This window comes from Chaetura pelagica, unplaced genomic scaffold, assembly GCF_000747805.2.
Source record: "Chaetura pelagica isolate M959 unplaced genomic scaffold, ChaPel_1.0 scaffold401, whole genome shotgun sequence".
In the NCBI taxonomy this organism is placed as follows: domain Eukaryota; kingdom Metazoa; phylum Chordata; class Aves; order Apodiformes; family Apodidae; genus Chaetura; species Chaetura pelagica.
Genome location: NW_009952259.1, coordinates 1,380,821 through 1,405,579, shown reverse-complemented (window position 1 = coordinate 1,405,579; position 24,759 = coordinate 1,380,821). Strand labels below are relative to the sequence as shown.

The following is a 24,759-nucleotide window of genomic DNA, read 5'->3' as shown; positions in this document are numbered from 1 at the left end:
AATATGTAAATGCTGTTGCAGTCATTAAAATTAGATCAATTACATTTTTAGTTAACAGTGCTAGGTGCACTTATGGCTGGACTGAACTAGAGTCATATTGAAATAAAAAAAACCCAGAACATAAGAGATTAATTTCATGACCTCTAAGCAAAGGGAGCCCAACTCTGTCTTCCAAAGCACCTTTTATTTATTTATTTTTTAGAATCTAAGCTAAAAGCTGCTTTGAGGAAGAGGAGGGCAAATGTGAGCCAGTGGAATGCTGGCATAGGTAGAAAAGAAGAACATCATGGAATTTCATTCAAACTTCTCAAATGCTTGAGGAGAAAAAAGAAAGCTACAGATATGGAGCTGGATCCTCCACACATGTTGTGTAGAATGTACCACTCTACCAGTTTTAAGTACCTGAATCTGTTTCAACACCTTCTCATCACTAATCATCCTACCTCAGTTTCCAGAAAGCAAAGCTCCAGTGGAGCCACTTGATGGGATGTTTCCATTTGCATTTGGGAACCATATAGATACAGGTTTCCTCAGCATGGACTTTGTGTATTAACAAGCAAATTGACTTAGGTTTAACCCCTCTGGATTTAGTCTGAGGATGATTCTTGAAGTCCCCATCTCCAGATCTCACTCCTCATGGAAATGCTTCTCTGAAGTCTACATAAATTGCTGGTATGTGACTGTGAATCCTCATGCCTGGCCCTCTAACAGTCTCCTGGTCATTAGTGACAGCTTGGAAATTTCTCCTTAGTTGAAGTACTCAAACTGGAAGATCCAGTCTTGATGGAAAAAATCCAAGGCTGCTTCCAAATCCATGTGGTTACAGCCCTGATGAGCCTGGGTCTGGAGAGGAAGGCAGATGTAGAAGGCTTTGCACAGTGTAACATCCCTGGAAGATTCCTCCAACCTGGCTGAAGCCATTGCTTGGGAACTAACTCTTATCTAATATAGCTTTGGTTTTCTGTGCCAGCACACACAAGCCAGCTGAGGCACAGCACAGAACTGAACTTCAGGAATAGATACTATAGGATCAGGGGAAGGAGGAATGGATCTCTGCTTGCTGCCTTTAGCAGGTGGGACCTTCTGCCTTTCCTGATTCTGCTGATGCCTGCCCTAAGAACTTGGTCTGGTTTGTCTGGGGCCACCTTGCAGTCTCTGAATTTGGGGTAGCTCTGAAAGAACTGGGGTCCTTTCACCCAACAAGAATGGGACTGAACAGCAATAAATTGCAATTAACACCATCTCAAAAACAAAACCAAGAAGCTCCAAAAACCAAAAACACAACCAAAAAAGCCAACAACCCCCTACCTTATCCTTTCCAGCAGCAACCTTAAGCCTGCAGCATCAGATGAGCCAGGCACAAAACACCCCAAAAGCAACATTGTGGTCAAGGCAGTAGCATGACAAAACACGGGGTGTTCTTCAACTCTGGGGTGATCCTAAGGCACAAGGTTGAGCCTAAGGAAAAACTCTGCTTCCATGGACACGGAGTTTGGGAACAGATCATAAACTTCCCTGCTCCTCCTGACTGGCTCTGTAATATGGACAATTATTTTAATGTCCTTTTTACTTGTTAAGTAACCAACATTTGGGAGAAACAGCTTCCTCAGCACGTACACCCATAGCTGTCAGCCCCTGTGGTAAGGAGAGGACAGCTCTGCTGTCACTGGACAACCACAGAGTCCAGTTCCAGCTTTCAAGCCTCCGACGTTCCCGCTGAGTCGGAACAAAGGGGATACATTTACCCACAGACTTTTGAGTCTCCTCTTATTCCCAAGTGTATTTCTCCAGCCCAGTCCAGAGTTATTAAATGCAGAAATTTTTGCTTCTGCAAGAAAACTGCATTGCCAAGAAGAGCTGTTAGTGTGCAGAACCATGCGGGATATTTCGCTGTTGTATTGATCATTTTGATTTGAAAAGTGATATTATTTACTTAATAAAATATTTATCTGACTTTAAAATGCTGGCCTTCCTATTTTAAAAGTAAAGGCTCCATAAGTTATGACAGTTCACAGTTAAGCCACAGCCTAATGTTTTGAATTTTCCTATAAATATCTTCCTGTTAATGAAACGAACTCAGCATAACAATGTCCTGCCATCAGTCCAGGGATAAACAAAGAAGAATAACAACAGCCCTGTGCACTTACCTATATCTTTTGCTCTGACTGCTACTGGTCTCCTCAGCTCAGTAACAAATTTCTTGGCATCCAGACGGATTTCAATGATGTTGTTCAACAAAGCGAACAGAGGCGCCAGCGGGAAGGACGCGACAAACAAAGTTACAAACCCAAACTGAATGACTGAAAAGAAAAAGCAACCATGTCAGGGGCTGTGGGCAGTGCTGATCGAGGGCAGGCAGTGCCTTCCCCCCAAATTCTAACCAGAATGCAGTGCTGGGAGCATAAATCACATTTCCCATGCCAGGCACAGTTCACTTGACTGCTGCTCCACTGGGACATGGAAGGCCCAGTTGCTCCTCTGGCAAAAGGAAGGCAGAGAAGCCAGAAGGATGGGGAAGCTCCTAAACCAATTCTGCCATGGGGGAGGCTGGCACAGGAGTGATCTTGTGGGGTAGGATTGTGGCAGTGACTGTGTTAGCTCTACATAAACCTGCCACTAATCCCACTACAAGCTTCCCCTTCTGAAGGATAGAAACTTGTGGGCTTTGAAAAGGACACAGCTGATTCTCTGTGATCATCTTTGCTTCTGTTTGATAAGGACATTACACTGATGTCATGCTCACCTGGCCCTGTTCTTGTCCCATCTTTCTCATCTTCTGTTACTGCCAAATGCTGATCTCAGTAACTGCATCTTTTCTTAATTTTAGGAACTGACAGCACAACCTTGTATTTTGTACCATTAAATTTCAATCAGTTTTGACTGCTCTGAACATCAAGTGCATCAGATATTCTAATTGGCCTCTGCATTTGCTGAACAAGCCCATTTGGGCATTAGGGCATTTCATTGTCCTTTACCACTATTTTTGCCTCGTCACTCCTCACAATACTAAATAAAGTTGCCCTTCTAAGACAAATTCTTCAGTAATGCCTTGTCCTGTAGCGAACAGCATCACGTTGAACAGTTCTAAGCCTTTCCAAGACTGAAAGTAGGAAAAGAAATGTAGCTGTACAGCCGCAGCCATGTAGAGCTGCTATCCAGTGCTTAAATTCCATGTAACTCACTCAACATAACATATGATTTGGAAAAAATGAATGTATGTGATCTGTCCACTACAACCTGGTCTATCTAGAAGCTGGCACATCTCTCTCTCTGAAGATTTAGTCCAGATTTCAGAAAACAGATATGATCTGGTGTGAGAATACACAGAGGAAATTATCAAATGTGAATTAAGCAATTTATTTCCAATGTCAGGTGCAACTGATGAAAACCCAGCCTCACAATCTCAAGTTTATGCCACTTAATCATTCACATTTGAAACCTGACAGCAACGTGGCACCTGCCTGGAAAGAAAATACCTAAAATATAGTGGTAAAATAAGGGCTGATGAACAGCAGAGAGCACAATTCATCCCTGAAGCAGCCAGTGGTTGGCTGAAACATGAGACTGCACACTTCAATAGTCAAGTTATGCCTCAACTCCACTGAATTGACAGTTCAAAACCTCAGCCCACCATCCCAATCAGAGTAATTATGGTTTTAAATGCCTTCTTTCCACCTCACTCACTCATTTCCATATATTCAGGGGTAAGTCCAGCAAAAGGCTCTAGGTTATAGTCCACTTCATAACGCTGCTTTTTCTTCAGGTGCTCTTCATGGTCCAGAGATCGTCGACGCTTTAATTTCAAGTAGCGTATAAATTTCTTCATTTTCCTGGGACACATGGAAATGATTCAGTTCACCTGCCACTCCAGTCACAGTGCCTGGCTTTTTCAGGTATTCCTTATTAACAGTCACAACAAGCTCCATACCTATTTTTTACAAAAACTGTGCAAAAGCCACAATAGCCAAAAGTATCAGGGAGAAGCAAATACAGGTACTGAAACACGGTTATAATTAAATAGCATGTTAATTATTACAGCTCCTGCTACCCAGTAGGAAAGCAAAAGATGGCCTAACACTTTTCAAAGCCATCTGCATTGCTGGCTGCAGTTACAGCAAGGATGCAGGCATTTGCAACACACAGCTAACACAGGTTTGCTGCAAAACTCTTGCAGGAAGCCAACAAGCTGTGTTCATGCCGAGGGGCAGTGGATACACAGTGTGTTGCAACCTAAAACCCACGTGGTTACAAAGACCAAAGAAAAGCAGCTACTTACGGGATGCCAATCTCAAATAAATTGTTCTGGATCAGCTGCTTGCCCAACATGATAATACTGAGCTGGATACACAACTCCATTAGGCAACCACCTGGAGCACACTAGGATGGACAGAGGAAACACCAGTCAGAACAGAATTGTAGAACCAAAGAATGGTTTGGGTTGGTAGGGACCTTAAAAATCATCTGCATGGGCAGGGACACCTCCCACCAGCCCATGTTGCTCAAAGTCCCATCCAATCTGGCCTTGAACATTTCCAGGGAGGGGGCAGCCACAGCTTCTCTGGGCAACTTCTTCCTCTGTCTCATCAGCCTCACAGGAAAAAAAATTATTGATAATATCTCATCTAAATGTACCCTCCCTTTAGTGTTCCCCTTCATCCTGTCACTCCATGCCCTTGTAAAAAGTCCCTCCCCAGCTTTTCTGCAGCCCCTTCTGGCACTGTAAAGTGCTCTGTGGTCTCTTCAGAGCCTTCTATTCTGGCTAAGAATCCAAAACTCTCCCACCCTGTCTCCAGCTGGCTGCTCCAGCCTTTGGATCATCTTTGTGGCCTCCTCTGGACTTGCTCCAAGAGCTCCATGTCTTTCTTGTGTTGTGGACTCAAGACAATAAGTGGATGTTGGGGACAACATCTGGCAGGGGCAGATGGTGCTCCCAGCCAGTGTGATCACTGACAGGGTAAAATGCAATTACCTCTTCCATTCGGAAAGAATGGAAAATGTAGACGTAGTCTCCTGGACGTCCAACAAATCTAGGGCACAAAGGATGAAATTATACACTTAACATATATATACTTTATACTTCTTATATCTGATTCCTGAAGTTATTTAGGTAAAACTGAAGCCATGGAGTAAGACCACTTACTGTTTAGCCTTGAAAAAGCAGAAGAGAATAATTATCTTTTCTTTAGTTTTAAAGAGCAAGGTAAATAACTCAGTAAAACTGCAAGTTGTGGGTCCAACAATGTTATAGGCACATCTTGGCAGGAATCCTCCAAGATATTCCTCATCTCTGCTGCACTAGCCAGAAGGTGCCACACGGAGTATTCCTTTCAGCCTAGTGCTTTTTTGCAAGAAGAGAGATGATACTTGCTGTGATTAAAGTTAAGAGTAGTAGATAGACCATGGTGAATAGGCTGATGGGGGATTGTATCTGAACATAGTTATCCTAACAAAACGGCTTTAACAAATTTGAACCAGCAGAGTATCAGGTCCCTGCTTCATCCCGTGGGGCTGCAGAGTTTTTGGGTCAATATTGAGGAGTTTTCAAATGAAATTTACTTCATCATCTAACTATGGTCTAAGCTTAGTTACAGCTGTCAGGTAAGCAACAGGCTGAAACCCTGAGCAGCCTTTTGCTTTACTCACCGGCCTTTGAAGAAGGCGACGTAGAAAATGGGTGTGTAGGCATTGACAAACTTCAGCAGGTTTTAAAATCAGATTCTCTTCAAAGTTCTTGTCAGTTTTTGGCACCTCTGGAACCAACAGGATATGGGTAAGAAATGCTGAGAAATTACTGTAATACTTCAACCTCTTATTGATGTCGACTATGGAAAATATCAGCCATCTTTTAAACAAAAACCCCCTAGGTATTCTATGATTCTATTACATTTATAGCAATATAGATATATATTAAAGAAATAGGGCCTCACTGAGGGCAGTGGTCAATCTGAGAATCCCACCATTCAGATGTGTTACAAGAGTAATTCCAATTTCATTCCACATCTGGCTGATCTCCACAATAATCATTTACAGATGGGCAAGAAAAAATTATCTGAAAAGGTTTCTGGACCTTTTGTCACTGATGCTTTTTGGAAATTATGAATTTTATTTTTTTTTCCGCAGTATTTTTTTGCACTCAGTGTTGTATTTCTTGGCATGTCCTGCCAAATAAAAAATGGCAGAAAACAAAAATAGTAATTGTGTGATACAGAAGAAATCAAGTTCAAGATTAAGTCGAGGAATTTCTGCTGTACCCTCATCCCTTGTAACCAGATTAGTGACTGGTGCTGCCACTGCTAAAGGAAAGCTTTTAAAATAAAGCTGATTCCACGTGTGCCCTTGTATTTGTAAGGAGCTGCTTAGACCTTTAGCTGCACATTTGAGTCTCCTGGGCTTGTTCACCACTTAGAAGTTCATCATAAAAACCAGTAAGTGGGGTTCTCTCCTTCCAAATGGCTCTGGCACGTGCCAGAGGAGGTTGTACACCTACCAATCTGAGTCAGCCACCTTGCAATGCAGCCATAGACTTCATCCAGGATGATGATGACAACCAAATTGATAATGACAGCAGTGGCAGTGACAGTGACCCTGACATTTGAGCGGCCCGAGGGAGTGGAGCTGATTGCCAGTGCTGCTGCAGTCGAGATCCTGTAGATGATGACTCCAAACACGATAGCGAACGTCAGCCCAACCTGCAAGCAAGGACAGCACAGCCTCTGAGGGAAGATTTCACTTTAAAATACTTTGTTTGGGACTTAGCAATGACCTTAAAAATGGGATCTCTGGGCCACATCCACAGTCCACCCCATTCTGCATTAAGGCTTCAAATCACTCAGGTGAACCGTGGGGAAAGATCCTCTTTTGCTCATAAATCAATCATCACATGAGAAAATTGATACAATCATGCTACAATCACATGCAAAAGGATTTTTAAAAGGCACTTAAATGTAAACTACTTGCTTATATTAAAAGTATTAATAGGTTTCCTTTCTGCCCCAACAGCACCAGCATTTATGCATGGTATTTGTTTTACTATAAAAGAAAGGCAGGGTTGAAGCAGAGAGGAGTATTTCAGCCTGAGTTCACACACAAGCCTTCAAATATCCTACTCAGGCTTGTTATGCTGTCATGATCCTAAACTGAAATTAAATCTGATTAAATCAACACATTTCCTGACAACATCAAGGTGCACAAAATCTTCCTAAGTTTTGTACTGCTTCAATAGTGGCATCATTTAAAAATGTGATTCTCCTAAGGTACCAGTTCTTCAGCTCAGAAGACCAGATTTCCATTCTTTGAATACAAAAATACATTAAAAAAAACCAACTCCAAAACAGAATCCCTATTTCCCCCCCATATGAACTTAGTCTGGTGTATTCTACCTTTGGAAAGGGCTTAAACTTTTTTTGTCTATCTGCCCATCTGTTCCATGTCTTGGATTATTATTACTTCCTTCAAAACCAGCTTTAAATGCTGATGCTTTATCAGCAAACAGAAAAAGGCTCTTCTCATCATTATTTTACCTTTTTCTTGAATTAAGCTCCCTGCTTGCAATTCTCCTGTCGCATGGTATAACCTGTAATTTGACTGATTTATTAAAAACTCTTGCAATCAGGATTGCAACTGACCACACCATTTCTTTTGAAACAGTCTGGTTTAAGAGCAAGGCCATTTTCTACTTTCTGACTACTTTCTGAGAGGACTTTCTCATACTTTTTAACTTTCATCCCATCAATGCTCATGGCAATTTCCATTTCTGTGCCCTAATTTTTCCCCTAGCCTATTGAGTTATTCATATTTCTTTACTGGGAAGAGATGACAAAGTAGAAATTCAAGCTCTTGAAAAGATTTTAGATTATAAAACAATACAATGCTTGATTTTTTTCATTAGGGAAAAGCCACTCTGAACCAGATCAACCTGATAAAGTCTGTCATGGCTTCACTAACACTTCCATCACTTCTCTTCCACACAATGACTCACTGACATATATTTCAGGTTTTGCTGGTGATGCTTACCATGAAGATAATGCCAACAAAATTGGTTAAATAGGCTGGAAAACGATCCTTCCATGTCAGTTTCTCTTTATCTGTCTAAAATTCAGGGAGAGAAAAAAAAAAGGGCACATTCAATAAAGACAGAGCGTGTGATTTTGCACGTGACAAAAACAAGGGGGGGGGGAGGGGAGGAAAAAAAAATAGGCTAGCAAATGCACAACCAGTCAGAAGATGCAAGGACACGGTGTTTACAGTTACAATTCCACACAGGCAAATTGTTTACTCTGTATCTAGGTTTGAACTGGTCAAGCACCTCCTCTGTGAGTATAAATAAACCCGATTTTTCTGTATACTTTTTGGAGGAAACATGCAAATAGGCTGTCACAAACCATGAAGTAAGATCTCTCTTACTGTTAAATATTTTCTTTTGCTTTCCCTAGAAAAATCCTCCTTCTTCCCTTCTCCCTCCCCAGTTAATTTTTGCAGCTTTGTAGTTGCTGGTCCCATTGAAGCAGGGATTAAACATGCTACTGGGGAACTCCAAGGTGAACACACAGTTAGGCAAGGTCTGGATTTGGTGTGAGATAAGACTGGGAATTCCCTCAATTTTTAGCTACTTGACTCTCCACGTGGTATTCAACAGACCGCACCAATAGGAGTTAAATGCACATGTATAACAGCTCTTTCTAGGCTACCCTAAATCCAGTCAACCAGCCACAGCCTGATTTGGGGTATGAAAATATCATTTAGAGCAGTGTTGCTCATCTTGAGTCCTTCATAAACTTTGAAGCCGGGAATTGTTTCTAAACACCAGAAAATAAACAGCAAAAGGAACATCCTGGTGGATGACGCAGGCGATAAAGCGAAGGGAAAACTGTTACTCAAATGCCATTTTTATTACATGCACGTTGGCTTGGGGAAGTGCAAGCAGCTCTTTCAACCTATGCTCCACTGCAAAAAGTTCCATCAGCCCAGGGGGTTACATCTAAGATTAGCCATGCAGTGCCATTTCCAGTGCATAGGAACAGCATCCCAAAGAGTGCTGAGGAAACAAGGGCAGGAAGGGGAAGAAACCCAGAACTGGATGTCAATATTAAACAAAGGTTCAACAGCCAAAACCAAACTGATTTGTGTCTTCCATAATTACTCATAATTTGAGTTTCTTCATAAGTTTGAATAAAAAGAACCAATTTAACCCCAGCCACGACTGTCTTAACTCTTTGTCTCCATCTGTTTGCTGTCTCTTCTGGAAAATACCGACGCTTCTGACGGCAGCCAAAGGGAACAGAAAAAGGAGCAGGCAACACAGGATTACACAGCACTGCTAAATTCATCTCTACCCTCTCCACTGACTCAGCATAGCCAGCAGTTTAGCCACAAGTGGATGCTCTAGTAGTTTGCTTAAGGCTTTGTGTTGCAGCTCTAGGTAAATAAAACATAACAAAAGACAAAATTCTAAAAACACCCCAAATTCTGGGGTAGATCAAGCAACCCTGCAAAGGGTTTTCCCATTTTTTAAAATTCCCTTTATGATGTATAAGAATGTTCCAAAAATATTTTCCTTTAAAAAAGTATTTTTTCAAATGGACTTCTCTTGACAAATATGAGCAATTTCTGGTTTAGCTTTAGATACTTTTTCTTTATTAATATTTCCAAGTTGTCTTACAACTGTTGAATTTGAACTTTTAACACTCCAGATCCCAAGGAAAGATAATTACTGAGTCTTTCAGAAAAACCTCCTTTTCTCACGTTTCCCAAATTAGTAACATCCAAATTGAACACAGCCCAAAAAGTTATAAATAGTCTGGTTAAAAAACAACAACAACAACAAAAAAAACTCTCTTAATTGCTCAGCTCTCATACTCTGATATTTTGAGGCCACCATTCATTAATAAGACCCTACAGTCTTCCACATTTAGGATCTGAATTCCTAATATACCCAAAAGTCCAGTGAGTTGCAGGTTTTCAGCAAAATTTAATGAGGTCTGGATACCAACATGGTTTATCCAGCTGATAAGAGGGCAGCAAGACAAATGCTTTTCCTTCCGCCAGGGATTTTAAACCCTGCTGTGACTAAGTTATTGCACACAATGCTGAACCACCTACACACCACATCCTATGGATTAATGGGAACATCTCACAATCAGCTTTGGAGCATCTTTTAAGAGGAGCCCAATGGTACTTAAGTATCAGAGCAATAAGTGTGATGTCAAGAGCAAGTTAAAAGCAGAAGTGAACGCTGCCTTATCCAGTGCATTAAAATGGAAGTTATGTTTTTAATAAGGCAGAAAGTGATTATCAAAGCTGGAATTAGGCACAGAAATTGGTGTTAGTACTCTTCATTAATTCTCTAGTATTATTTTTACTTACCAAAAAATTCTAGTAAGGCAGAGAACCTCTCCTGAGAGGCCACAAGTATTTACACTAGCACAAAGTTGTTGCAATTTTCTCAAACTTGACTCATTAGCCTAACAGGACCAGCCCTTCAGTCAGGCTCAGGGAGCTTTCCTAAGCCTCACTCCTATGTCTAATGGTTAAAGACATTTTTAGACTTAATCAGGTCTTCTGCACTGTCATACACCAAATGGCCCATGTATGCTAGGACTGAAGACATCTGGTATTTAAACACAATGTGTAGTGACTCTATTTTTTACCTATTTCTTAGGCTTGGGTCAGTGCCTGCTAGAACAACCTTCTCTTTCAACTTTTTTTTGCAAGTGGAACAAATGGAAATTTTTACCATACCTCTTTATGTTTGTGTTCTTTTCTCAGTGATTTTTTTAAAACTTTAGCTTCATATTCAGCTCTTGGATGATCCTGTGAAATAAGTCAGGTTTAATAGAAAGCAAAATTATGTATTTTCTATATCAGCTACATACAAACTGTTTGCAGGTCGATTTACTGGTCACTTCCAAGTTTTCTAACTGTATTTTAATTCACTCAGTAGGTCATTCACGTCAATCAATAGTTGGCTGTAATTAGAAACATGTTAAATCAGGTATCATTCCAGTTCTACAGCAGCAACTGCAGAACAACCTGCACTCCCAATCAGCCAGCCCCTTGCAATGCTACCTGGATTGAATTTAATACATCAGAGAACAGAGCACAACCTGCAGACAGCGTGGCTCATACCATGTGACATGATGCTTGGATTTTAATTGCCTATCTCTTTGATAAAAATTAGATTTTGCATGTCATTAGCTGTCATTTCAGCAATCCTCAGCTCACGGGGGAAACAGTTAACTGCTGTCAGCATGGAAAATACTTTGGGATCCCAGAAAATCCTCAGTTGGGGTATCCTCTTAATCCTGTCTTGGACAGCATCCACCCGTTCCCCGTGTGCGTTGAAGGAGAGGGTGTAGGAGACACTCGGAATGAAAAGACAGCCAAAAGATTCAGCAAGATTCATGGATTTGGAATTCATGATCATTATGCATTCACAAAAGAGGCGGAATTCACAGTTATGCATCGGATGGGAAACGGAAGGGAGCTGGAAAAAGTCTGAACGAGCAGAGAGAGAGATGGTGTAACGGCAAAGGAATCAGAGGGAGATCGAAAGAAAATCTGATGCTCAAAAAAAGAAGAGGTGGAGATCAAAAGATGACATCAGTAGACATGTAATAAAAAAGGTAAGAGCAATTAAAAAAAAAAAGTTTTCCAAACCTTGACTGCCTCCTTCAGGAAACCAGAAAAAAACCCACGAAAAACAAGAAAACAAAAACAAAAACAAAAATTTGATTACTGAACTGTTGCAGATCATATTGGATTTATATTTTAAATCTTACATGAAACAGGCATAGGTACAGTGGATGGCTAGAGACTACCAGAGAAAAATAAGTCTACTCATGCTCTACAACATCCATGAACATTCCTGTAAGCACTGGATGAACTAGGGGTCACTAAAAACACCAGAAGATGAGACACTGACTTTCAGTGTATCACTTGAAACCCCGACTCCTGAACATGATACTAGTTCCAGCCAAATCAGAAAGAGGAGGAGCTTAAATTCTTTGCCAAACTCATGACTGCATTATCTAGACTTGACAATACAAAACAAAGAATAAACTATACTGTATTAGCAGCCGCTGGTTTAGCTGTGTAGGGCTCTGAACTCTGACATGAAGGGAACAGACATTGGAAAGATACAGTTAATCCCTTCTACTTTTATGTAGGCTAACAATGAGCTACCAAAAATAGAAGAGCAGTATAGTATCCAGGAAATAAATCCCTTTATTCTCTCCCAGTAAAACAGGTATGATCTAGCAAAGCACATGGCATAGAGGCTGCTGACACAGTGCACCTAACTATGTTATGGAGGAGATAAACATATTAAGAGGAGATCATTCAAGCAGAAAGATTTTGGGGGTGAGGGAAACACTAACTGTGCCAGGCTCATCCAGCTGCATAGTGTGAAACCCACTGGGCTGGGGAGGATTTTGTTTCCCATGAGCAGTATTTGTTGTGTATCTATTTAGAACATCTAGAGCTATGACAAGGGTGGTCATACTTCTTTTAATAACAACAACATGAAAACAAAACAAGCTGGCAGGCCAGCAGACAAGGTGGTGAACCCCTGTAGAGCCCATGGGTCCCAGCTGGGATCCTGCAGGGAGGTGCTGGCAGCACAGCTCATCACCTACCATGGAAAAATGGAAGGGACCTGCTGGGACTGTCTAGGAAGGTCTTGGAAAGCCACAAAATTTAAAAAAAAAAAAAGGTGGGATGCAGCTTTTCAGCTGGCTGAGGATTTTGCCTCCTTTCCTTCTAAAATGTCATTGATTTTTAAGACCTTTTTTCATCCAGATTTGGCCCTTTTCCCTTTCATGTTATTTAGCACATTCAGTTTAAACCTGGCTAGGGAGATGATTTTTTAAAATTTTTTTTTAGCAAATGAAAAAATAAAATACACCTCCACACTATGTCCCTCCCAGTGCCCCAACCCCACATGTCTGGTATTATTGTCTTAGGTATTTTCCAAGTCAGGGCTTGATCCTGGATCGTTAAAGTTAATAGGAATTTTTTGGTGCTTTTTCTTTTTTTTTCTTTTTTACAATGCTGTAACTTTATCAACTTCAATACATTTGTTTCTGATTTACAGCAGTGGGAGATGAATGAGGTCCTTGGTTGTTAGCACCCTGACATCAGCCCAGGAGAAACATCTGAGCTGTATGTTCCATGCCTACACTGCTAGGTGTGACCCGACTACACACTTCAAGTAAAATGACATTCTGAGGCTATATACAATTATGTTGCCATGGCAACAAGAGGTACTAGTCATACCCTTGCTATAAAAATCTCAACTAGTTCATGCATAGGATTTTCCTTTCTTCTACATGACAGATCCACCCCAAGAGGAGTTCCCCATGAGTCAATGTCTCTAGGCTTGGGGCAAGGAGCTATTATTGTAACACCACAGTGGAAATCAAAGAGCCAGAACTGAAGGGACAAACCTCCTCCTCTTCAAACCCAGTCAGGTCCCACCTGTAGTTGAGACGCATCTGTTTTCTCTTCCAGTGCTCCATAAAGGTGGCAGCTGAAATGACAGTTATTGTTGATATACACCAGTTAACTTCCCTTTTGTTACTCTTTTATCTGACAGCCACGTCAATCTGGGAATTCCAAGGAACAGTGCTAGGAGCCAAGCTTTTTATGCAGGCAAGCTCGAAGGAAGGGCATTTCTTACATCCACAGTTTCATGTAGAAAGATGCTTATGATTTTTAAGGGGTGTAAGAAAGTCACACATGCAAATTTCTACTTGTATGTGCGACTAACAATATTGTTGGTCTTCACCTGCACATGATTCCATCCCCAAGTCCACACAAACCTGTGTTTTATCTATACAAAACAGGAATGATTTAATGAGCCTTGTACTGATGGTATAGTTATTTCCTCAAATACATCAAGACAAGCTTTTAAATTGTGTTATAATTATGTCTCTCTAGGGATTGCAATAGTATCTTTAGCTCCAACCAAACCCAAAAGCTCATGCCAGTGTGAAAGCTGCAGGTGGGCAGACTGTTAAAGAGGAAGCCTTTAAGGGTTTTGATCAGTACAGACACTGCCATTCGCTTTTCGATGGAGGAGGCTTAGAGAAAAGAAACCTCGTTGAAGCAGTTCTTGAGTCCCAATGACAGGTCTATATCAGTGTGTCTGCTTGAGACTGAGTGAGTTCTCAGAGGACATATTTAGATGCTGGGAATACACCAGTGCTGTTTAATAAATAAGTGGTTATGAAAGAGGCAAGTCTACCAAGAAATGGTGTTCCCAGGGGAGTTCTCCTCAGTGAGTATTAACAGATGTGCTCAGAAACATTCGTATCCAGAAAAACCAGAGGCAGGGAGAGGGGAAAGGAGTTGAATAGAGAGGAAAGGACACCCTCTTGAGTGGAACCAGCCTAGGGCCATGACATTCATTTGCCTTCCAAACAAAACTCTCACATGCAAAAGATAAAACTGAGCTCCTTTACAAGCCATAGGACTCCTATAAATCTGGATGGCCACATCTGTATCTTAAGAGGGTATGTGTCATGACCCTGGCATAGCCTCCCCTCTTCCCTGCCACCAGCAGTTCTCACACCAGGCTCTGCAGCTTCCATGTACAGTGAAAAACACAGAAGAACAATGAGGCATCAATTTTAAGTGCTACTAGAAATCCTGCCATGGCACTGACTTACAACAGTGCAAAATGAAGAAGCTGCATCTGAAACTCAGCCAGCTCATTGCAAAAGCCCTGGGTGAAAGTGCCAGGTAGCAACGCAGCCCTGTTCTGCCAAGCCCACCTGCATTTCTGTATCTCATCCAGGCCCATAAGCATAAGTGGAGGTTAAAAATTCCCAAAGGTTACTGTCTGGGTGAGCTTATCTGGATTCTCTGACATTTTTAATGCCATTTAATACCACACAACACTGGGCCACAGTCCATGTTCAATGCTGAACTTCTGACTGGGGCCCTGCTCAGTGCTATAGCTTGTTTTAATGCTCCTGAGTGGAGTTCACAGAATCATGGAAGGCACCTTAAAGACCATCTAGTTCCAACCCCCCTGCATGGACAGGGACACTTCCCACCAGACCAGGTTGCTCCCAAGACCCATCCAGCCTGCCCTTCAACACTTCCAGGGATGGGGCAGCCTCGACCCTCTGGATTTCTCCAGGGGGCTACAAATACCTCCATGATACAAAGGAAAAAAATTGGCATCTCTGCTTCAACTCTTCAACAGTACATGAAGCTAGTAACACTTCTTATGTGCAGAGACAGATAGTTTTTCTTAATACTAGTTCCTTAAAAAATAAAAGCACTTGTTTCATTTTTTAAAAAATCAGTTTGATACATTCTTCAGAAATGAAATTTGCAAGAAAATAAACATGGAAAAATTCTGAGTTTCTCAGTTCAAAAAGACCTTTTCAAAAAACATTTCTTTTATATGGTATTGTACCACAATAACATTCACTGTTGACCTTGATGAACTTGAGAAATTTCACATCCCGCTCCAAAACTATCTCAGATATGAAGTCTGATTTTGTACAGGGAGACCTTGCTCAAAAAGACACTGCTTTAAATTGAATTATGTTGAATTGTACTAAAATCAGTTCAGATGAATGGTGATGTAAAAGCAGCTTCCTATGTACTAGAACAAATGAAAACTTCACCTATGTTTTCAGGGTTAAATATAATCCAAAACAGTTTCTTTGCTAACTCACAAGAAGGTGTACACAGCAAGGGCAAACATCACCTTATACTGCTCTCACTGATGCTGGGAGTATGTGGCTCTCAAACTTCAAAGCTGGGGGGAATAACACACATTTCCCTATTTTCTGTAGCTTCTCTGTGTAGGACTCCCAGTTACAAACGTGGGGTTTGGACCCCACCAGCTCCCACTACCTTAGCAGGCCCTCTTGGACCCCAGTGAGGACAACTGGAAGGTCCTTTCCTCTAGCAACTGATGCCCGAGCAAGTAGGTCCCTATCCCTCCCCTCCAGCAGGGAGGAGAAAACCCCTCAGTAACCATTCCTGAAGACACTCTCACAAAGATGAGGGGGTTAATATTTTTTGAACCAGGTTCTCCAGACATGCCAAGAAAGGTGCAGTGACGTGCTCCAAGTCCAAGGGCACTCGGCATCAGCAAACGCACCTCTAACGCCACCGCTCCCACTTCACGGTCTGCACGCACGAGGTCTGCCTGCTGATAAACTTAATTGCATCTCAGAGCACACTCAAGAATCAATGTTGGTTTGTCCTGAGACACTAAAGGCCATTATGCTTCCCTGCGGAGTCCTCCCCTCAACCCCAGAGAACATTACAACATTTCTTCTCTAATGTTCTAAAGTGGAAGCTGGCGCTGCAAATAGATTTCTTTTTTTCTTCCCCTTTTGGCAAGCTGAGCAATCCTGTTAATGAAATTTTGACATGCCACACGGCAGTTTTATGACAGATGCTGAACAATTTCATTTGATATTCATCTTGAGCAACTTTTTGAATGTTAGCATTCGGTCCAGAATATAAATTTGGAGGTGACAGTTTCATGGGAATGAACTAAAAAAGAGAGAAGTTCTTTATATAATTAACTGCGGAGTATAAATACACTGCTTTATCTCTTCTGTTTCTTCCTGTTGTATTTTAAATAATTAAAAACTTAAGATGAAGGCGTGTATCTTCTTACCCCAGAGAGCCATGAAGACTGAGAAGAAGACAGTTGCAGGGTTATCAAAGAGATGACTGGCTCGAGCAGTTGCACAAGCAGAGCTCATCTTCCAGTAACTGCACGTTCTGTCACATAAAGGACACATGGTGATGTTGTTTCTCTGGTCACACATTTCCATACTGCAACGAAGCAACAAGATATGGAAAAAGCAAGGTCAGTATGGCTCCATCTCCCATGATGATCTTTTTTTCCTGTGCACAGCAGGTCTGTAGGACCATCAGGTACTGCCCTCCCAGCTCTTGCCCCAGCGAGCAGTTCTGCCCATAACCAGCACCATGGTAGGGGCTGAAATCCTCAGGCAAGGCTGCTGATTCCCTCCATCCTCCCACTTCTATGCCAGGGAATGAGAGCATTAGGAGAGGCATAAGGCTCTCTGCTTTTGACTATAGGATCTTACAGTGAAAAAAAAACCCAACCAAAAAGCAAGTAAAAATCATTCTGGGTTTGAAATATAACTACAACAATAGATAAAGTACAAGGGAAGTGCTGAGTATCAAGAGACTGGAGTTCAACCAATTTAACTTCTTTGCTCTCCATCTGTGAAATAACAACAGTGACACTCCCTTTGATTTTCTTCAACTGCTGGATGCAGTACAAAGCAATCTTAATGAACAAGGAAAATTTATCTGTTTCTTCCTAGCCATTATCTGCTTTGTTACCCAGTGCTCATGCTGGGACAAGCGATGCAATTTTCATCTACAGCTGATGATGCACGTAGGGCAAATAATACAAAATCACAGGGCTTTAAAAATATTCTATTACAAAACGTATTCAAGAATTAAAATTAGCAAGACTTCAAGATCTTGTTCATCTGACAACAATTGCTTATTTTTAGGCATGGATATTCTTGATTCATCTTTATGTCACACAATGCCCTCCTCAGCATTTGATGATGGGAAGCACTAAACCCTGTCATTAGCATTATTTTCTTGGTTTGCTTTGACATAATGATCTGAGTTAGGAAAAAAGGAAAAGGAAAAAAAGCCAAAGACACCTGAGCAACTGGCCAAGAACTATTTTTAGTACATCAGTGCAAACTCCACAAGTAATATTAACAAATGCTAAGGATTTAGAAACATGCTGTGGTTCTGCTGCCCACTCACAGCCCTGGGTCATGCTGGTTGGTGGTGCTGCAAACTCCTCCATCCATGCAGAGGTGGCTTCATTTGACGCACAGGTTCCAAATTATGGAAGAGGACAAGAGGTGGTAGCATCTTGTACTCTGGCAAGAGCACTAGCCAGAGCTGGGGAAGCCACAGCCAGCGAACACGGATTATTAGGGTGTGTGGCTACGGGTGACACAGGGCAACCCCTAGAAACTGGGAGGCAGAGTTTCAGAGGTGTTCACCTTAGATATTAGTGACAAAAAATTTCTAGAGAAAGGCAATGTTTTACTTTGAGTTTCTAGTGGCTTCTACCAATAGAATCTATTTATCCCTTTATTTCACCTTGGTATATTCTCATCCACAGTTGCACAGCCGTATAGGAAAACGATAATCCCGACAATTGAAGCTGGAATAAGCATTTGTGTATAAACTCCCAGCCAGGCAAAATACAGTCCAATCTTCTCTCCAAAGTATTTTCTGAAATACATTTTCAAAAAAAGAAGTGTGAGAGAGAAATGTTTCCTATTTCTTAATATAACACGGCTAAAATTACAAACCGCAGCTGGATTAAGCATGGAGAAAGTAAGAGCTGATGGCCTGTGGGAATTTTTTTCTTCTCAGAGGACTCTCTTTCTCATGGTGCTTGGAGTTAATCCAGAGATACAGGCACCATGAAAACCAGTCAATCCAACTAGTCATTATTTTGCCCTCTGTGTTTCTGCTGTAGAAATTGGTATCTGTGAATCTTCTTTGAACTGATAGTTTTGAAAAAGCGCTTCGTTTTCTCCAGAGTCTCAACAAGAGCAAAGAAGAATCATTAAAAACATGTCCTCCAAAAGTTTTCACACAAGGTAGGACACATCAGGGCATTTCTAAACCCACAGGAAACCCCTCCCAATAAATTTTCCATTCTCTGGAGCCCACTGGGGTGGCACCCAAGGGCAGCATCCCCTCAGGGACACCTGCACCAGCATCACTGTGTACAGATGTTAAGGCATGAGCTCTCACCTCACCAGGTCGATGGGCTGGTATTTGTAGAAGACTCCATAGCTTGCCCACTCCTCACACAGGAGCTGGAAAACACAAAGGCAAAAGCTAAAGCACCATGTACACCAGCATTCTTCTCCTTTGGTCCCAACAACCTGCAGAGCTCACACTGTGGATCCGGTCTCACTACTTTGTGGTTTCAACCCATCATCTGCCAATACATGCAGGCTGCATTAAGTATTAAAACCAAATTTGATTATTTGACATGTTGTAATACAGTGATTAATTCCAGTACATTAAAAGGCTCTTCAGCAACCGAGCTGATGGATAACCATAGCAGAGACAGGGAGAGTAGTCTGATTTTATGATCTGTAGCAAGTATCTAGCAGAACGGATGTGAAAGATAAATATGCTTTGAGTTACAAGAGAGAAAAAACCCCTAAGAGTAAACCAGTTTGTTTTCACCATGCAAACTAGAATATTCAGCATCCATCTAGAGAAGCTGTGCAGAGTTTCCTCAGAGGCTGCATTGAAGAGCTTTTCAGCTTTAAACTAAAAGAACACGATGATTTCCACTCATCCTTTTGGTTAGGATACGGGCCAAGGAAAACAATTATTCCCATTAGAGATTTAGAAAATTGAATCCCTCACAAAAATAGGTTCCTCTGAGACCTTCAACTTATCCTTTACTTTGTAAAACATATAAATAGCTCCTCTCAGATCTGATTTCGTTCTTAATTCAGCTCAGCTAAAAGAGTAAACAAGAAATCAGTGTGTGTACAAAATACACCAGAGAAGACAAAGCGTGTTTGCTGGCCACCCAGCCATCACCTCCTCTGTGGGACAAGGGGAAGAGAAGCTTTGCATCTGGTTTATGCCTCCTTTTATTACTTCTCTCCCTGCTCCAACCCAGTGACATGAACTTGGTAGCAGAATGTTCCTGGTCCAAGGGCTGATATTTCAAGGAGATGCTTTGATGTTCACTTGTGCTTTCATTAATTCATTTGGTGATATCACAATCTTTTTCCTTTTCCCTCCTCTGCTGCTCTCTCAAAAGTTAAAACATGACCTGATTGCTGCTCAGGCATTTCTTTTCATCAAACATGGAGTAAAAAAAAAGCCAAAAAAAGCAGACAATTTCAGAGCTCAGTTACACAAACCACCATGGGTGGGTGAGGGCTGCACAACCACCTCCGCTGTGGAAGGAACTCAACAGGGAACCAAGACCTAAACCAGTTATTGTTACAGGGAGGGCAATGCTGTTAATCTTATTCATGGAAGAACAGACCAAACAGGATGTTACTGCTTAAATCTGCAGGCTATTTCATCATGAAAAACTTGACAGATGTCAGCCTCCTACATCCCTCCCGTGGAACACAGCAAACACGGGTGGCCAGACTGGCCGTCCCGCTCCTGCCCGTGCCCAGTCCTACTTCTCACAGTTTATCACAGAGAAGTCCCACAGCCAACAACGGGTCTAAAGCACTTCTGCAATTCTCCTGCCAAATCCTTAACACAGACTTTCCAAGCTGAACTTTTTGGGCAAATGGTTCAAGTCATTCAAGAAATACAAATTCTTGACTTTTACAGAAATACGATGTCAAAAATACAACCGGACTGTGGATTTTCCCCTCTGCAACTCAAGCCCATTAATCTTTATTAGTTTCCTTCCAAGAGTATGAGCAGAAACTGAAACCTAGAGGCAGGCCTTTATTAGACAGCAACATTCTCACAAAATTTATTTTTATTCTGCTTTAGATTTCCTTCAGCCATGTTTCCAATAGTTTAAGGCCAGTTACTTATGTCTGGGAAACAATTAATGACTCGGGACACCTCGACATCCATGTGTATTAGCTAAGACCCTTCCTTTTATTATTCTTTTAACTTCATTTTTACAAGCTAAGCTTGTGCTGGAAATTAGATTCCTTTCCAGTGATCTAAGCTGGTCAGGCGTATCAGGAAAGTACTAAGCTGGGAAGATTTTGCATCGGTGCCATGTTTTCAGTTTTGTACAGCACTTCAAACCAAATTTGTGCCTAAAGTACAAGTGAATTATCCCATTTATCCTGACATTTATCAGCCTCATACTCAAAGCACAGCTTCAAAGACAATGATTAGAGGAGATCAGTGCAATAACCCTAAATATTTACTTCATTTCTCTGCCTCAAATCTTTAATTTTGCAGTTAAAAAAGGCACAAGCCTGGCCTAGCACTGGATTAGATTAAAGAAAGCGCCAAGAAACCAGAAGAGATGAGCCAAAACACACCAAAATATTATCTGATGGAGCTGGATATCAAAAGCCAAGGTAAATATATCCAAACATGCAGCAAACTTGTGAAATGAGTGTATTTGTGAGGCTTGAAAAGTTCATAATAAAGATGACAATCCAGACACTTAAGAGAACAGGATTTTCATCCTATTTTTGGCTGAGCAATGAGTTGCTTAATAGCCAAATGGCAGGTATGTGGTATTTTGAAGACAAATCAGTAGAGGAGAAGAAGTAACAGTTGCTGTCTTTTGATGACCCATTTGCATTAAGGCCTAGCAGACCTTTAATTCTGGGTACCTATTTTTATACAATTGTTATACAATTTTATCTTTGGATCTGCTTTTCCCACAACCTGAGCCCATGCTGATCCACAGAACTTCTTTGTAGACACACCCCTGAAACAAACTGGAGAGGCAAAGTTTCAAGTCTGAAGCCCAGGAGATGTGGGACCCAAATGTAATAGCTCTTCCTGAGAGAACTGGTTGCAACTTCTCTACTTCAGTTTCTGTCTGATACATGGAAATAAAAGTCTGTCTTCTCTAGAGAAGTGTGATCAGGAGTATGTAGTAATTGCACTTGGAATTTAAGAAATCAAAATTTCTGCAAAGAGTAAAAAAAAACCTGCTTTTTCCTATGAGAAGTATTTTTTTTGTATAATTCCTACTTGTTTTACTACAATGAACATATACCTTTCAGTATACAAGCAATAAAACCACAATTTAAACCAGACTGATGCTGAAAGTGATGCAACACATCAGTTTACATCCACAGGGCAGCTTCTGGCTGAACAGCACACATTAAAGCTTTGCTGAGAGCATCTCATTTTTATAAATATTCAGTCTTTACCTCTCCCAGTAACTTTTATGCTTAGGTTTTCAACTGCCTCCTCCCTCCCCAGCCCCAGTTCTGATCCTCACACTCCAGATCAGCAGCACATTAATTCAGCAGATGTTGCAGTGCTGAGACCAGAGGTTGCCACTGAGCAAAGCAGGATTTATGGGTACCAGCTCATCAGAGCTGGCCTGAAATTACATCATCTGAACTTTATTATGAGGAGTTACATGTTAATGGTGTAAATAGTCTTACCAACATGGCAAGAAACGTGTCCTTATTGAGCACAGTAATTTATACATATCCATACCATGTTCCACACTGGGGCAAATTTAAGCACTGGAAAATACTTTTGTCCTTCCACTGCTTTGTATTTAGTGCCTTTTTGTGATGTTTTCTATGAAATCCTGCCAAATGTTCAGATTCCCAGAGATGACCCCTTCAGGCTGGGACCCTTGTGAATATGTGAAACCCCCTTCATATCAACTTACTTTTCTGTCATTAGGTTCAACGTTTTCCCCTTCATAGTCACCCTGTAAAAAAAGAAGATCTGCGTCAGTGAGCGTGTCCTGCCCAGAGCCACGATGCATCTTGCATACCCATGGATCCCACTCACTTAATGCATCAAAAACAGAAAAAGCAATCTGTAAAATAATGCTGTATTTTAGGAGTTCATTTGTCACAGCACACTTTGTCTTCTGTCGTCAGGCGCATTAAGAAAGAGTAATAGTGTCTGTCACTGGGGTAAGAGGAATGAATAAGTGATAAAGGTGGCCTGAAAATGTCAAGGGAAAGGATGTGGTATTGCCATGGTATTTGGGGTTCAGCTCAGTCCACTTGAAAGAGAAGAGACCAGCTGAGAAAGCTGATCCCTATCCAGACTCTCCAAACACTCAGGGCTGATTAGATTTGAGGTATTAATTTGGAGCTATTTTAAAATATGATAAAGGAGTAAAGGAAGACAATAAATAACTTATATACAAGACTATCAGTAGCTGTCTAAAGACATGAGACAAGGACAAGCAGAGCAGTTTATTTAACCCTTCTGGATTTCTCAGTGGTATCACTGTATTAAGACTGCCTGACATGCATGATAAACATCAGGCAGATAAAGAGGCTGTTCTGGTCTCAGTTACACTAAGGTGCCATGTAAAAGCAGTGCGAGTGAGGGGAGCAGAAAACTAGGAAGACACACTTCATCTTCACATCCCATGCTGGAAAATCAGCACCAGGCTCAACAGCCCTTGTAGGCTGACACAGGCAGGACATGGTGAGCAACATGACTGCCACATCCCCACGACATCTGTCACAGAATCACAGAATCATTAAGGTTGGAAGGGACCTCGAAGATCATCTAGTTCCAATCCCTGGAAGCACTGGAAGGTGCTCTAAGGTCTCCCTGGAGCCTTCTCTTCTCCAGGCTGAACAGCCCCAACTCTCTCAACCTCTTCTTCATACCAGAGCTGCTCCAGCCCTTTGATCATCTTGGTGGCCCTTCTCTGGACCCTCTCAAACAGGTCCATATCTTTCTTGTGCTGAGGGCCCCAGAACTGTACACAGTGCTCCAGGTGGGATCTCACCAGAGCAGAGGGGCAGATTCACCTCCCTGCCCCCACTGGCCACACTTCAAGCCCTTCTGTAAGGGTCTTTCTAAGAACGTGTGTGTGTGTGTGTGTGTGTGTGTGAGTTCTAGTCATGCTTTAAGCTATAAGTAAAAATGTTATCAGGATCCCAATGCCGTGCACCTCTGGCAGGATGGGAGCCCCAGCTTGGGTATGAGTACCACCAGAATTCCCCACCTCTCTCTAAACCTCTCAATGAATGCTCTAGTTGAACATACTCTGACACCTGACTGAACTGCTCAGAAGCAGATTTCATCAGTAAGAAGGTCTGCAGTCTCATCCAGTTCCATGGACTATGTCAGTTCAAATTCTTGCTAATGGTTTTATCTCCAGTGGCAATCAATGGCACAGATACCCAGTCACTGACACCTCTGTACTTGCAAGGGGGATGCAGGGAGATGTGGATGAGAACCAACCACCTAGTGCCCCAGGAGTAAATATGTTTCCTAGCACTGGTGCCAGGGATCTCATGAGCAAAAGCTCAGGAAATAAGAAAAGCATTTTGTTTGCTAAGCCACAGAAACAACTCCTCTAACATTTCATTCAAACATCGCTTGTTTGAATCATCAAAGGTAGAACAGAGGTGGGGAATTCATTGGAAGTGACCCGAGTTATGGGAACAACCTGCAGAAGTTACTGCAGTCGTGACATGAGTGAGTAAAGAGTCAAGATTCAAACATCCATGTTTGGGATGATGCCATGAATATGTGACACATTAAGGATTTCTTGGTGTCAGACAATAAACATGTGAAAAATATTCCAAGATCACTTACGTCATGCAAAGGATATGCAGCACTGTAAACTCCATTGGCAAGCAGACTGGTGATCCCTTGAAAAATAAAGATATGCTAGTTATTTACCATCTCATGGTTAGACAGTCTCACTTTATCATCCTTCCTGGAAACTTCCCTCAAAATAACAGACATTTGGTCAGACACTGCTTTTTCTGCCCTCTCGTTCCTTCCCATGTAGTTTCATTTTTAATCATATAGGTTATTAAACATGACTCACTTTATGAAATGGAAAACTGCAGAGAGCAAGAGGAAGTCATATATATTTGAGAATCAAGAATTAGAAGCCAATGACTTGAAATTAGTCATTAAAATAAATTACATTTTCTGAAAAGTCAGTTTGATTTAAGGGCAAGCCTGCAGATGGGAAGGTGTGTAGCAGAAGGCTGGATCACAAGAAGAATATGGCTGGAATGGATGGCACACGGGAAGAGGCAGAGGCATACATCACCCACACAAAGT

The 24,759-nt window shown here is 41.6% G+C and overlaps 1 protein-coding gene across 1 annotated transcript in view; it reads right to left on the bottom strand.

Moving 5' to 3' along the window:
- The window catches only part of ANO1 (anoctamin 1, calcium activated chloride channel), a 45,758-nt gene that overhangs the window by 5,775 nt on the left and 15,224 nt on the right, over window positions 1–24,759 (bottom strand). The window contains 17 exon segments of the mRNA XM_010007426.1: window positions 2,148–2,300; window positions 3,685–3,830; window positions 4,277–4,377; window positions 4,970–5,027; window positions 5,644–5,703; window positions 5,705–5,750; window positions 6,488–6,689; window positions 8,014–8,088; window positions 9,180–9,257; window positions 10,738–10,809; window positions 11,656–11,667; window positions 13,443–13,525; window positions 16,649–16,809; window positions 18,139–18,273; window positions 18,805–18,869; window positions 22,376–22,417; window positions 24,280–24,335. Coding sequence (XP_010005728.1) covers window positions 2,148–2,300; window positions 3,685–3,830; window positions 4,277–4,377; window positions 4,970–5,027; window positions 5,644–5,703; window positions 5,705–5,750; window positions 6,488–6,689; window positions 8,014–8,088; window positions 9,180–9,257; window positions 10,738–10,809; window positions 11,656–11,667; window positions 13,443–13,525; window positions 16,649–16,809; window positions 18,139–18,273; window positions 18,805–18,869; window positions 22,376–22,417; window positions 24,280–24,335 — 1,545 coding nt within the window.